Below are 13,963 nucleotides of genomic sequence, written 5' to 3'. Positions count from 1 at the left end.
CCGACGCGCCGCCCAAGAAGCGGCTTCGGGCGGCCGAGGCAGCCGAGGCGGCGGCGGCGGCGGCGGCGGCGGGCAGCGGGAAGCTGGAGGAGCGGCTCTACTCGGTGCTGTGCTGCACCGTCTGCCTGGACCTGCCTAAGGCCTCCGTGTACCAGGTAGGGCCGCCGGCCCGACCCCGACCCAGCCCGGCTGCAGCCCCGCCGCGGCCGCCCCCCTCCCTGGGCACCGCGTATCCTCGGAAGGCAGGTCTGAGCTCCGGAGCCCAACAGTCGGGACACCGGCAGCTCTTCGGAAGCTTTTCATTCTCTTTCTGTTAGGACTTTATTTCCTACTCGTACCCAGTTTCTTGTACTGACTTCCCTTGTTCCTAGATCCGAATATTATCTTTCCGCTTCTTTACTTTCCGGCTTTCCCTACTGCCCCCACTTCACTCCCCAGCTCACCCTCTCAAGCTGCCCCCAGAGAAATCTGGTCACAGATACCCACATTCCGCGCCCCTTCCGCCCCCCACCCCACTTCCACCACTCCTCGGAGCCTGTCCCCCCTCATGCTTGAGCTCCCTGGGCTTGGGGAGACCCTGGTCTTTGCTTTTCACTCTAGAGCTCTTTCTCTATTCTTTTAGTAGCCACACCCCCGAAACCTGTCTTTAAGCTCTTGTCATATGCCTTCTACCTACTAATTGAAAGAGCTCTCTTTGCCTTTCATTTTGAAAGAGCATTGAAAGGAGTGGATCACCTCTTTTCCCTCCCCTGTTCCTTCCCCTCGTTTCCTGGTCTGGATGAACGACCTGCATCAAACCCCAGGCTGGGTCCCTCTATTCCCAGACTGACCTTATGCTTTCTGTACATGCTATGTCCTAAGTTAGACTCCCACCCCATCCTACTTCACCCACACCAGGCCTGGCTTCTCAGGCTACCAGCACTCCAGGAGGTGTGACCACCCTCCTCTTACCATCTGAGAATCCAGAATGGTGGCTGGACTCCGTCCTTAACCAGCCACAGCCATCAGAGAGGGGACTTGGCCCAGGTGGATCTTACATGGCCATCACATAGCAGCAGGGGCCACACTCTGGCCCTAGAATTAGTTTACAGTGTGCTCCCTTCTTTGTCCGCTCCTCTCTCTCCCCACCCCCACCCCCCCACACCTCTGATACTGCTTCCTCCCAAAATCCTTTTGAGAAATGGAACAGGTTCTCTGTCACCTTTCTTTGCACTTAACAGGAGCTGGTCATGGCTGATGGGGCTTTATCTCCTGCTATTATTCAAACTGGGGCCATGGGTGAGAGGAAAATTTTTGTAGTAAGCAGCACCGGGCTAATCTGGGTTGCCATTTCCCCTGCCTCTAGCTCTCCAAATCCTTTCCTGTTTTGGAATGACACAGCTTCGGAGGACCCTGGTGTGCCCAGGTGACAGAGAGAGGAAAGAGAAGGCATTGGCATGGAAATGGGTTGAGTTCTTTGGGATGAGGGCACTGGTGCTCTGCCTAACCTCCTGGCCAGAGGCCCTAGCTTAGAAATACCACAGGCCTTCTGACCCAATTGGAGGAGCACTTCCCGTGGACCCTCAGCCTTGGAGGTACCCCTGAGGAGTTGTTCCCTCTCCAGCCCCTTATTGCTCATGATCTTTTGATCCTCTTAGGTGGAAGAACTCTTTCTTCCTTAGGTCTTAAATGAGAGCCCAAAAAAGCCAAGCCAACGGTTGGTAGGGAGGAGGGTCCCAAGGGAATTTGGGGTGTGTGTGTGTGTGTGTGTGTGTGTGTGTGTGTGTGTCTGTCTCTCTCTCTCTCTCTCTCTCTCTCTTTCTCTCCCCCACCCCCATCCTGTGAGTGGGCTAGACCTGGACCTGACATGATGACAGGCCACATGGTGCTGCCTCCTGGTCCACTCAGCACAGGGAGCCAAAGCTCTGCCCCTGGCCAGAGCCACTGGTGATGGGGCCTCTGAGCCTGGCTAGTTCAAATCAACCTGCACTGTGCTGGGAGTGAGCTCAGTCCTGGGCAAGCCGGAAGCAGGCAGCCAAACAGCTGTGATGGCGAGAGTAGAGGAGCTGGGGTAGCCCTGCCCTGTGGCTCTCCATGACCTGTGGGCTCTGCTCAACAGCTTCCCTGCAAACAGGGAAGAGCAAGGAGAGCCCATGACGCTAAGCTGTATGTAGGCTTCAGCACTGGCCTCTGCCCTACCTCCGTTCTTCCCAAGTGACCGCTGGGCCTTGATAGGGAGTTGTTGCCCTCTCATCTCTGGAGGCCTAGAGAAAGCTCTAGAACATGTGATCAGTGGCAGAGCCCTTGGCTCTAGAAGGGTTGACTAGAGTCCTGCCATGGATCAGAACTTGCTTTGGCTGCTGGAAGCCATGCTATGGAGTGGGGGGAGGCATACCCGGCAAGGATGCATAGCAGTGCCCATGAGGGGCCTGAGGGATGAGCTCGAGGAAGGAGGGAAGGCTTCTTGGTGGCTCCCTACTGTATGTGAACAAGGATGGGGACATTGAGGGTAGGGGTTGGGATAGGCCTGCACATATCTGAGCTCGGTTTGCTCCCAGGAGGATCTGGTCATAAATGACATAGGCGTTATACATGCTGTCTCAAAACAGGCAGGCACACAGCCTTCTGGATGTCCCTGGTTGGGTCCCACTACTGGCCATTAACCTCTTGACCTGGGCTCAGCCCCTCCATTTCTGGGGGTCCTGCTTTGGTGTGCTGTGTTGACCGGCCTTTTCTAGTGGCTGGTGTCAGGCACATGGTGCGTTCCATTATCTGTTCCTACCAGCAAGATTTCTCCTGATTCCACCAGGGTACATGGCTTGGAGCAGGCGCTAGCCATGCTGTGCCTCTGGGGACTGTCTCAGGTGGTGCCCAGCTATGGGGTGAGGAGAATAACCAGTGGCCATGGTGAGCCCAGTGCACTGTGCCTGGCTGGGTCTGCAGGGGACAATTCCATGAGCCTCTGGAGTTGGCTGAGTGCATGATAACTTGAGAGCGCTGTGGCCACCAGACCCCACACTCATGCCACTGGGGGAGCTTTGGTGGCAAGAGCTCACCTTGAGCAGACTTATCCACCTGTTCCGGAGTCTGAGCACCTAGCTTCACACAGCTAGCTCTCCCACACATCTAGCTCATCAAGCCACACACCTGGGCTGGGAAACCTGCTTTAGCATAAGAACAAGGCACTCATGCAAATGGTTTTCACCATGGCCTCCTTTAAGTTAGGTCAGGTCAGATCAGGGACAGAGTAGGCTCTGCAGATGCTGGCTTTGATGTTCTTTGTGTGGGTGGTGGGTGTGTTATTAGTGACCGGCCTGACGTTGCCAGAGTCCTAGGCAGCACCCAGGTGGGAGCAGGAGGACCGGAGTTGCAACAGGGACACTCCTGCAGGAGTGGGCAGCAGGTACCTGCTGTAGACACGGAACTGTGGCGGCAGGGAAATGTGACCTGGCCCCCTCTGCATGTGTGACTGCCTCTTCCGGCAAAAGCGCAGCCTTTCTGGTGGCTGGAGCATTGAAAATGCAACCTCATCCTGATCTCCTTTCGAGGTTGTCCCTGGACCCTTCACGCAAGGCCCAATGTGTCCTCTGTGTGGCACACCTGGTATGACCCTGCAGACATCAGCCAATGCCCTGAGCTGTGGACCAGCGTCTGGAGGGAGGGGCCACAAGTTCTTCCCATCCCTCACTGGGCTCCCTGCCAGAAAAAGTTCCCTGTGACCTCCATCATAGTGAAGGAGTGGTCAGGGGGGTCTTTCACACGGGCTTTCTGGCCCACCACTCCTGGCCTCAGACCTTAGCCTGCCAGCAACACACCTCACCCTTCCAGCCTTTTGCTCCTGTGCCCCTTGCCTGGGTGCCCCCTCCCCTCTCCTGCTTCTCTTTCAGAGCCCTACAGAGGCAGTGCCCCTGTGCTGTAGCCGTCCTCTCTCCTGCCACAAGATGCTTGTTCTCACGGCATGGGGCACTCGCCAGTGTCTGCCCTGTGGAGTTTGTCTTGCTGTGCCTCTCATCCTAAGGCTTCCAGTCTCCACCAGAACCTGCCTCAGGCCCTAGTGCAAGGGGACTGGTTACTTGATTGGCAGTCACATTGGTAAAAGACCTAAGAAACGGGTGGGTCCATCTCTGCCCAAGCCCCAGCCAGTGGGTCACAGACCTTGGGGAGCCTTCTGTCACTGTCGGCTTGCCTGGTGCTGCAGGCTCTGTTCTAAATGATGTTTAAGGAATCCCCTGTGGGGCTGCCTGCTCACCTGGCCTGGGCTCCTCTTCTCTAGCTCCTGGCTCATGCTTTGAGGCGAGAAAGGTAGCAGAAATGAGCTATGGAAATTTATCTGCCTAGGTATCCAAAACAAGAGTGTAGAGAGGACAAAGTTTCTGGACTCTGGCCACGTGAGGACTTTTCTTTTTTCATGGTGGTTGCTTGTCATTTGAGCTGCCTCCTGATCCAGGGAGCATCCATGTTCTGAGCAGGGGTCTGACCGGGGGATTGACTGGCTCCCACTGAGGTCTTGGCTCTTGGGGTTAGCGTGACAACAGGAGCCACAAGTCCAGGACTTCAAACCCGGATCGTGGAGCAGTAGAGCCCTGGCTTTACCCAGACCAGCCTCGTTCCGCGGACACTGTGAGGTCCCTTCTTAGGCCTCTTGAGTAAAGAGACTGAGGAGACCTCAGGCCAAACATGGGGGCTATGGGGTGCCCTGCAGCCCTGATGGGCATGGTGGGGGGACCTGCAGCGGGGCTGTGGAGCAGTTTTAGGGTTAGTGCCCTCAAGTATGCTTTGGATTGTGAGCTGCTCTCATGGGCCTAGGATTTGAGGGGGCCATGCATGCCAGGCTTGAAAGAGAGCCTAAAAGGCCTACTGACCAGGGCTTGGTTTCCAGAAGAGGGGTTGGGGTGACTGGGTATTTTCAAAGACCCTCTTATAGCACAGGGGGAAGCTGGCCTGGGTGCGTGTGACGTACCTGTGCCCAGGTAGAGGGCGGGGCTGCTGGGTGGTATCCTGATGGAACAGGTACAAATGCCCAGTCCTGGGCCATTTGCAGAGGGGCTGGTGGGGGGAGAGTACTGTGGCTTAGATGGGGTTGGGGACTCCGAGGGTGAAGGAGGGGCTTTTGTTGAAATTACATAGCTGTGCCAGGAGTCCCTTTTGAGGCTCTGCAGGTGGGGGCCGTGTGAGGGGCCAGCCGGGCTCTGCTGTGGGCTGGTTTTGGTGGGTGTTTATTCTTTTCCTGTCATGTTGGGGGCCAAGCCATGCTGTTGTACATGTTGTCTCACCCCACATGGTGAGGCGAGTCTGGTCTTTGTCATTTTTTGTGCCTAAGTAGAGTGAGGCCCAGAGAGGGGAAGCCACAAGCCCAGGGTTATGCTGCTGGTGACCTGTAGGCGAGAGTCTAAGCCACCAGCTGTCCTGGGAGGCTCTGTAATGTTCTGAGTTGGGAGGGTCCTCTTCCTGCTCCTCCTACCATCAGAATCTTACCACCAGCCTGGGTGGGCGCTGCAGGAGCTGCTTCTTAGGGTACCCAGGCTCTTGGGGGCTTGGCTCTAGGATGTAGAGCGGGGTATTCTGGCCTGCCCTGGCTGGGGCTGTCCATCACAGCCTTGGCGTGCAGCTAATATTGTACAAAGTCCTCTGGGACCCAGCTTCTGGCTGAGCAAATCAGGGTAGGTACAGCCCAGCCTAGCCACTGAAGAGGCTAGGTCTACATTAGCGCTTAGCCAGGCCTGCATGTGGAGTCAGGGTCTTACCTGGGGAGGGTCTGGATAGCGGGGAGGGCTCTGGAGCCTGGTGACCACCCTGCTATGGACAGACCTCCTGGGCTGGGTGTTAACTGGACCCAGGCCAGCCACCTTGTTTTCACCCAGGAGCATCCCGTGGGTACCTGGTGAGGTGCCGGCTGTGTGTGGGTATCAGCCTGTCCCCTGACCGGGCCGCAGCATCTGCTGGCCCACTGTCTTCCAGCTTACGACTGAGCTGTTAGGATCTATGGGGCAGGGGCCTTACCTCTCCCACAAGGAGGGCAAGGTTCAGTGCTTCTTTATGGAGTCCTCACACCTAAACCTGTGTTGGGTCTGGAGGCCTCAGGAGGAAAGGGGTGGGAGCTGGCGTGGGAGCTTGGATGTTCTTGCAGCCCCTAGGCTCTAAGGAGAGGCCTGTTGGGAGGGGTGTGCAGGCCACCCCTCTCCGCCTCGGAGTAGTGGGGTTTCAGGGCAGTGCTGGCAGGTAAGCAGTCACACACGTGCAACCTTGGTGTTCCTCAGGAGGCCATAGGACGCCACCCGAGTCTCTCACCCTCAGGTCCGCACACCTCGGCTGGGCCACCCTGAAATCAAAGAGAAGCCAGTGGGTGCTGTTGCTGTTCTCAGGCCAGTGGTGACTGCAGAGCTGAGCCCTGCTCAGGCAGCCTCTCACCAGGAGGCATCAAGAACTAGTGTGCATCTGGAGTGGTGTGAGGCCCCAGGCCCGGGGGCAGGGGGGCAGGGTCTCATAGTTGGCATCCGGCCAGGCTGCCTCACTGAATGTGCTTCATCCTCATTTACAAGGATCGCCCCGCAGCCCCTCCCATGAGTGAGTTGTTAGACCACGCGCAGCTTTGCTTTTTGCCCTCTGGGTGCTGCGGCAGCCTTCTCTCTGGGTTCGGGTTCATCGAGCCAAGGCCTCTGTCGGGCTCAGGCTCCGGGTGGGGGCTGATTAAAGATATGCCTTGGTCTGTGCCTCCTACAGGGTGGCAGGGGCGAATGGCATCTGTGTCCCCCTCCTCTGCACTCACCACATCTCTGGCTTCATCACTGACCTCTGGGGGTGGACAGGATAGACTGCCTTCCCAACCTGCTCCTCCTGGGAGCAGGCCTCAACCATCCCAACTACTTCTCGGTTCCCTTGGGTAACTGGTGAGGTGCTGGCTGCGTGCGGATGTTGGCTTGTCCCTCAGCTGGGCCAGCAGCGCTCTGTAGCTAGCCCGTGTGCCCGGTCCTGGCTCTGGCCCGCCCTGTCAGACCCTTTTCCCCCTGACCTAAGCCTAGCCAGCTCCTCTTCCACATCTTGCACTTGCACATTTTAATTTTTTATCTGATTTAGAAATTGAGATTTTAGTGCAGATAATCCGTGGGCTGTTTGTGTGGACATGGGTTCTGCGTATAAGACCTTTGTCCCCAACCCCTTTACACCCACCAGTTCTCAACATGTAAGTCCCTTCACTTACTAGACCCCAGGCCTGGCATACGGGTGCCAGGAGCTCACAGCCTACCCTGACTTCTTGCTTTCGGTGCACAGACCCCAAAGTGGTAGGTTGGCAGCTGGTGTTTACGGAGGCCCCCGTGTGTGTGGACGTGGCCAGGTCTCTACTGCACTGTATCCCCCTCTCAGAAAGGTCCTGGATCTCAAGGAAAGCTTTGGTCCAGTGGCTTTCTGGAGGTTTGCCACAGCTGGTAAGCCCAGGCCAGCTGCTGGCGAGACCCGTGATGGCGCTGTCTGCCCCTTCAGCCTCAGCTGGCTATCTAAGAGTCTCCAAGCGGAAATCCAGCTACCCTTGGCAGAACCCCCACAGGTCCCCGCAGTGTTCCCTCTGCCCCTCCCCATCTGCCCCTGCAGGGTTTTATTAGTCAGGATCAGGCCTAAGGAAGCCATGTCTGCCCTGAGGGGACACTCAGCTCAAGTCTTTGCTCTTGTATCTCTTGGTTTCTCTGTGGGCCTCTTCTGCCCTTCTTACTAGGAGCCCCTGGAGGGCCAACCCCACAGCCTGTGTATCTCTCTCGACGGCACCAAGTGAGCACTCGGGAGGTATGTGTGGAATCAGTCAGAGGCCCAACACCGGAGTTGAGCAGGCAGCCCACTGCCCACTTGCAAGGACTCCCAGCAAGGGGCGGGTTGCTGACAGGCTGTGTGTGGGCCTCAGATCTGTGGGTTCAGAAAGTAAGGGGACCTAGCTCCTAGTGACCTACTTCCTGCCTGTAGCCCCTATTCTCCCCTCCAGGCATGCATTGCGCCCAAACACCCTGGTCCCAGGACAACTAGGCCTCCTCACCTGCCACAGCTATGTGCCACTAGCTTATAGGAAGTCCCTTGTGGGCAGCCAGCCTCACTGGGTGGATGGCAGCTGCCTTCTCACCTGTGCGGGCCAAGAAGGGCTGGAGTGGAGAGGCCAGGCCCCCAGCCAGCAGCACCGGGGGGTGGTGTCTGCTGCCCCACTCGACAGCTGTTGGCCAGGTGCCACCGCCTGCCCAGACAAGAGCCTGTGTTCCTGTAGGCATCCCAAAATCAGGGCCTCTAGGGAACTCCTGAGACAGTCCCTGGCCCCTGGGATAGGAAAAGGCCAGGCTTTGAGCCCCAGTTAGGCCAAACCAATGACTGCTCGTGGCCTGCCTCAGTGGGGATCTGTTACCTCTGTAAGCCACTTTTGAGTCACCCACCTCTCCATAGGAGCCCCATTTGCCGTGTTTTGCAGTGTTCTGGGAGAAAGGCCCGTCCTGCCTGAGCAGTGGCTCTGTTTGCTAAATGACAGCATGTCTGTGCCTCTCCTCGCCAGCAGGCCCTTCTGCCGCTGGAGCTGGCAGGGCATGCTGGTGCGTGCATGTGTGCACGTCCTGCAGGTCTGTGAGCTCATCTCCCTTTCCTTCTTCGCAGTGTACTAACGGTCACTTGATGTGCGCTGGCTGTTTTATCCACCTACTAGCAGATGCCCGGCTGAAGGAGGAGCAGGCCACGTGCCCTAACTGTCGTTGTGAGATCAGTAAGAGCCTCTGCTGCCGAAACCTGGCTGTGGAGAAAGCCGTGAGCGAGCTGCCCTCCGAGTGTGGCTTCTGTCTACGCCAGTTTCCCCGCTCCCTCCTGGAGAGGCACCAGAAAGAGGAGTGCCAGGACAGGTAACCGCCTGGGCCGGCCTGCTCGCCAGAGGCTTAGCCACCTGTGTGGGGCCCAGGACGGGTCTGGAGGCCTCCCTGGTGCAGGCAAGGCTGCAGCATATGGGATGCTCTGGCTGTGTTGCGCTGGCCTTGGGCTCTGCACACATGGCCCAGTGAGAGCCTCGAACAATGGGCCCGGGGGGAAGCTACACAGGGCCTAGGCCCTTGAGGGGCTGGGGGTGGGGCCCCACAGAGGGCAGACGGCTTGGATATGGACCCAGTGCCTGCTTGGACATCACCCTGGCTCCCCAGGGTTCTCTGGCTGCATGGTGGCCTCTTAGAGGCTATCTGTCCTTGGCATCCGGGGCCCAGGAGAGCATGACAAGTTCTGGGAACTCTGTGTGAAACAGCGTAGGCACCCCCACCCAGCCCCTGCTGATTTCACATGTGCTGCTTTTCTTTCATACACACTCCGAGAGCTGGCACACGGTGGAAATGGCCTTCAGTGGGTAGTCTGCATATGAGCAGGGCTGGGCAGAGGACCACTGGGCAGAGCCACTTCCCACAGGGCGCAGGCCGTGACCACGGTGCTCGCCTCCTCCCCAGGGTGACCCAATGCAAATATAAGCGCATCGGCTGCCCGTGGCATGGCCCCTTCCACGAGCTGACGGTGCATGAGGCCGCGTGCGCCCACCCCACCAAGACGGGCAACGAGCTGATGGAGATCCTAGACGAGATGGACCAGAGCCACCGCAAGGAGATGCAGCTCTACAACAGCATCTTTAGCCTGCTCAGCTTTGAGAAGATCGGTTACACAGGTGAGGCGCCCCGCCGCCCACTGCATGCCACACAGGCTGGGGGGAGGAGGTGCGGCGGCCGGGAGCCTGGGGAGCAGCGGGCTCTGAGCAGTGGGCACAGGCCATGCTGGATGGCCAGGCTCTGGACAAGCTTTTGGTGAATGGGAGGACACCTTGGGGGAGAAGATGTGCCAGAGGCTGAGCAGGGGATGGGCCAGGGCAGGACCCCGGGGGCACCTGCATGGCTCCCAGAGGCCCTCTCACCTGCCCTACCCTCCCTGGCCCTACCACCCTAACAAGGTGGCATCCTACTGCGTGGGGCTGCACAGCCTTGGGACAGTCAGGGTCTAAGCAGAAGGTGGGTGTGACTTGGAGGGCCTGGGAGCTAGGGGCCTGCCCTGTGGAGCCAAAGGCAAGAAGAGCACTCAGCACATCCGCTCCTGCCTGCAGGCAATTACTGCAGTGGCCACGGGCTTCCTGAGGCCATCGAGAAGATGCTCAGGTGCGGGGCTCCTGAATGAGCTGAGGGTGCCCGGCTCAAAATGCAGAGCTGGGAGTGGACGCCCAGAGATGGGCAGGCCGGACTGCGCTCAGGCCCACTGGATCTCATGGGCTCTCCTGGCCACTGCCACTGCCTTTGGACATGCTGGGGAGCAGGAACCAGGCCAGAGCCTGGTGCAGACACAGAGAACAGCGAGAAGCATCTGCTGGCAGTGGGGCCACTCAGGGAGACTGCGACCCTCTACTGCTCAGCCCACACCAGGCAGCCGGCTCAGAGCATCAAGGGCGGTCACAGGCGACCAGTCACACTGTGCTGCCTGGACTAGGCCTGGCTAGGTGTGGCCTGTGCAGGCCTGGGAGGCCAAGGGCCCAGCAGCCTCAGCAGCAGCGGGTCACGACCCCTGGTTAGTTGCAGCCTCAGCTGCCCAGGTGGGCGCCACGGCACAAACAGTCCAGGCCAGGCCTTGTGGGTCTGGGTGGGCCAAGGCATCATGATCGTGGCAGTGGCCGGGCAGGGATCCTCGTCCACACAGGAAGGACTGGCCACCTCCACAGAGGGACTCGCGGGCCGTGGGCCCCGGGCTGTGCTGAGAGAACTGTGTGACAGCCCAGGAGCCCAGCACTGGGCCGCACGCCGGCGCTCTGCCTCGCGCGCCGTGCAGGCTCATGTGCCACGTGCCTGCCCGCCCCGCCGGCCGGCGCTTCTGGCAGCTCTGTATCAGAAACAATAAAGTGCACTTGTTCTCAGAACGCATCCTGTCTGTGTGTCTGCTTACCCACGCCCCTGGGTGGGCCTCCCTCTGCCTGGGCTGGGCCCTGGGGGAGGCGCAGAGGGAGGCCAGTGGGGGTTGGGCCACTCACTTCTTTCGGCCTCTGGACTCCCTGCAGCTAATGTGTGTTACTTCTGTTTGTAGTTGTTTCCCCAAAGCTTGTGTGCGCCTCCATTTGCCATAATTGCGTTTGGTTTGCCTTGTGACAAGTAGAGCACGCTGTGTCCTCCTGGTAAGTTGCCTTCCTCCCTGGCTGAGCCTTCATCCTCGGCCTTCGGAAGGCACCGCCACCCGGCCCCGCCCACACTGACTGCCGGCCCTTCCGGCCTGTCTGTCTCCACAGAGGTCCAGTTTCGGCCGTACCGCACGGACGACTTCATCACGCGCCTGTACTACGAGACGCCGAGGTTCACGGTGCTGAACCAGACGTGGGTCCTGAAGGCGCGCGTGAACGACTCGGAGCGTAACCCCAACCTGTCGTGCAAGCGCACACTCTCCTTCCAGCTCCTCCTCAAGAGCAAGGTCACGGCGCCCCTGGAGTGCTCGTTCCTGCTGCTCAAGGGCCCATATGATGACGTAAAGATCAGCCCTGTCATCTACCACTTTGTCTTCACCAACGAGAGCAACGAGACGGACTACGTGCCGCTGCCCATCGTCGACTCTGTGGAGTGCAACAAGCTGCTCGCCGCCAAGAACATCAACCTGCGGCTCTTCCTGTTCCAGATACAGAAGTAGGCGGCGCCGCCGTGCTGCCCGGCCCGCCCGGCAGCGGCTTCACAGTGCTCTCTGACCATTTTAGCGAAGGAGGAGAAGGAACAAACGCAAACGTTGGGAAAGTCTGCATGCGTGTGCGAAGGTGGGAGTGCTCTCGCCTCGCCCTCCGAGCCGCCTCCCCTGTCCCAGGCAGCGGAGGCTGGGCCACCTGCAGAGGAGACGGTGGCTCAGGGACACATTGGGGCTGAGCCCAGCGGCCGTGCCCTGGCCCCCCAGCGCAGTGAGGCGCACCGTCTGCTCTGAGCTGCGCCCGGCCCCTGGGCCGGGCTCAGGAAGCACGCTGACTTCAGACGGCATATTTGATTGCAATTAAAAAGGCACCCTTGTTTCCTACTTTCTGTTTTGTTCGAGGGAAAGGTGTGGCTGTGATTGGACATCGGGGGAGCTTTGGTTTGCCCTGGTAGTCAGCCCACGGGTCCTTTTTCCTACACCTCCACGCACGGCCCTCGCCAGAGACTCGGAAGCCCGGCCCCTGTGTCGCAGGCCTGGGCAGGGGAGCGGGCAGGGCCGGGGTCTCGCAGCAGCCCCAGTGCACGTGCGCACGTAGACACACACACCAGCTGCTCCAGAGAGAGGACTTGGCCACCAGGGCTCCGCAGATGCTTCGGAATGCAGGGTGAAATTCTCTTTCCAGGAAAACAAAATTAAACTCTTCACAGGCTCTTCTATAAGTTACGCAAATTTAGCAAGAGAGAATCTATTTTCTGTATTCAGCCTTGAGGGCACAGCATCCCCAGCCTGTGAGGGAAGCTGTGGGGCCCGAGGGCAGTGAGCTAGCCTGGCCGAGTGAGGTTTCCAGTGGGCAAGCCATCCCCATGCTGCTATCAGGAACTGGCTGCTGCCCCCCTAGAGGTCAGTCCCTGGGGAATGTGGCTTCTCACTGGAGGGAGCTCTTCACAGCCGCAGTGAGCAGGCCCGGTGTGGGGGCCTCACAGGGAGGGTAGGAGCCCTACCTGGAGGACCCTGAGACCCTCAGAGCTGCTGGAAAGGGGAAAGCGTGGCTCCCCTCCTTTGCTTAGGAGACATGGCTTTTCTCTGATAGGGTTCTGTTGCTTCAATACCAAAGAACCATTCCCTTTGGCCCTGGCCTGGCCTGGCCTGTCCTATGCTTCAGAGCAGTCCCTGCCCCCCACCAGCCTTGCCCCCCATTTCCCGGGCCCTGTAGGCTCAGCACTCGGGGCAGCCCTGGCAGTAAGTGTGCAGAGCTGCAGGCCTGGCCTTTCTCTGTGGTCGCTCCCTCTCCCAGCCCTCAAATTGGGGGCTGAAAAATGGAGGTAAGGACCCAAGCATGGGGAAGAGCTAGAGCCTCATTCCAGGGCCTAGCCTAGGCAGTCCTCTGAGCCAATTCTCACCCCAGGGCAGCTTGCTTACTTCTACTGAGAAGACTGTTTAGCTTCCTGTTTCCAGTCTAGGGCATGGGGCTTACGGGGCATCCCCTCCTGCAGGGCCATCTGTGCCTGGCCACTGAAGAAATCCAGAGGTGCTATGCTTGGTCTCCCTACCCTCCACCAGGACAGACCCTGCTCCCCGGCCCCCGGCACATCCTTGGGAGCACACCCTGGCATGGATCCCACTGTCCTCAAGGGCTGCCCCTCCTCCACCTGGCAGGTGCAGAGAACATTTAGGTAGCCGTGTGCCAGGTCTCGTGTGTAGAGGGGATGGTGCCGTGTAACTGGGTCTCTGTATCTCTCAAGGACGGACAAGGAAGGACATCATCTCTGTAGAGTTTGGGGATTTCAAAGTGACCATGTTGTGGAGGAGCTGGGGTAGCGGCAGGCTTGCCTGGTCTGCCTGTGGTTAGGTGCGTGTGTGAGAGACTTGAGTCAGCAGAGGGGCAGCATCTGCAGGCTCTCCTGGGTGGGGTAGGGTGGGAGACAACATCTCTATTCAGGTCAGGTATGTGGCTGCCAGCGGGGGCCAAGCCAGGGGCCACAGAAGGGAGAGACCAAGACTGGCTTGGCCTTCTGAACCCTGTCCCCACAGTCCTAGGGCCAGCAGCCTTTGGATGGGGGTGGCAGAAGGGCTGGGCTCCCAGGTTGCTGGGGGCATACAGCCCAGTATTTCTGGCAGCCCAAGGGCATGTTTGGGGGTGCCCCAGAGGAGTGGTAATACATCCCAGCATTGCCCTCCCCAGCACAGCCCCCACCCTCTGACGGTCTCCTCAGCAGCTGAGCTGTACAGCCTGGTGGAGGCAGGTACCCCAGGAGACTGTAGTGTGTTTCAGCCACTCCTGGAAGGTGATGCCCCAGACCTACTTGTGGCATCTCACCAGGGTCACTGATTTACTGGGGATGTCCCATCCTCG

At 59.1% G+C, this 13,963-nt stretch overlaps 1 protein-coding gene across 2 annotated transcripts in view; it reads left to right on the top strand.

Moving 5' to 3' along the window:
* CYHR1 (cysteine and histidine rich 1) overlaps positions 1-11,992 on the top strand; it is a 14,971-nt gene extending 2,979 nt beyond the window's left edge. For both annotated transcript variants that reach the window (XM_029923121.1, XM_029923120.1), the window contains 3 exons: positions 8,599-8,837; positions 9,423-9,634; positions 11,228-11,992. In XM_029923121.1, coding sequence (XP_029778981.1) covers positions 8,599-8,837; positions 9,423-9,634; positions 11,228-11,619 — 843 coding nt within the window. In that variant the 3' untranslated portion in view covers positions 11,620-11,992. The remainder of the gene's footprint in view (positions 1-8,598; positions 8,838-9,422; positions 9,635-11,227) is intronic.
* The last annotated feature ends 1,971 nt before the right edge of the window (positions 11,993-13,963 follow it).

Source organism: Suricata suricatta, chromosome 15 (genome assembly GCF_006229205.1).
Source record: "Suricata suricatta isolate VVHF042 chromosome 15, meerkat_22Aug2017_6uvM2_HiC, whole genome shotgun sequence".
Taxonomy (NCBI): Eukaryota; Metazoa; Chordata; class Mammalia; order Carnivora; family Herpestidae; genus Suricata; species Suricata suricatta.
Note: the sequence above shows the minus strand (reverse complement) of the source record. Positions and strands in the feature narration are given on the sequence as shown.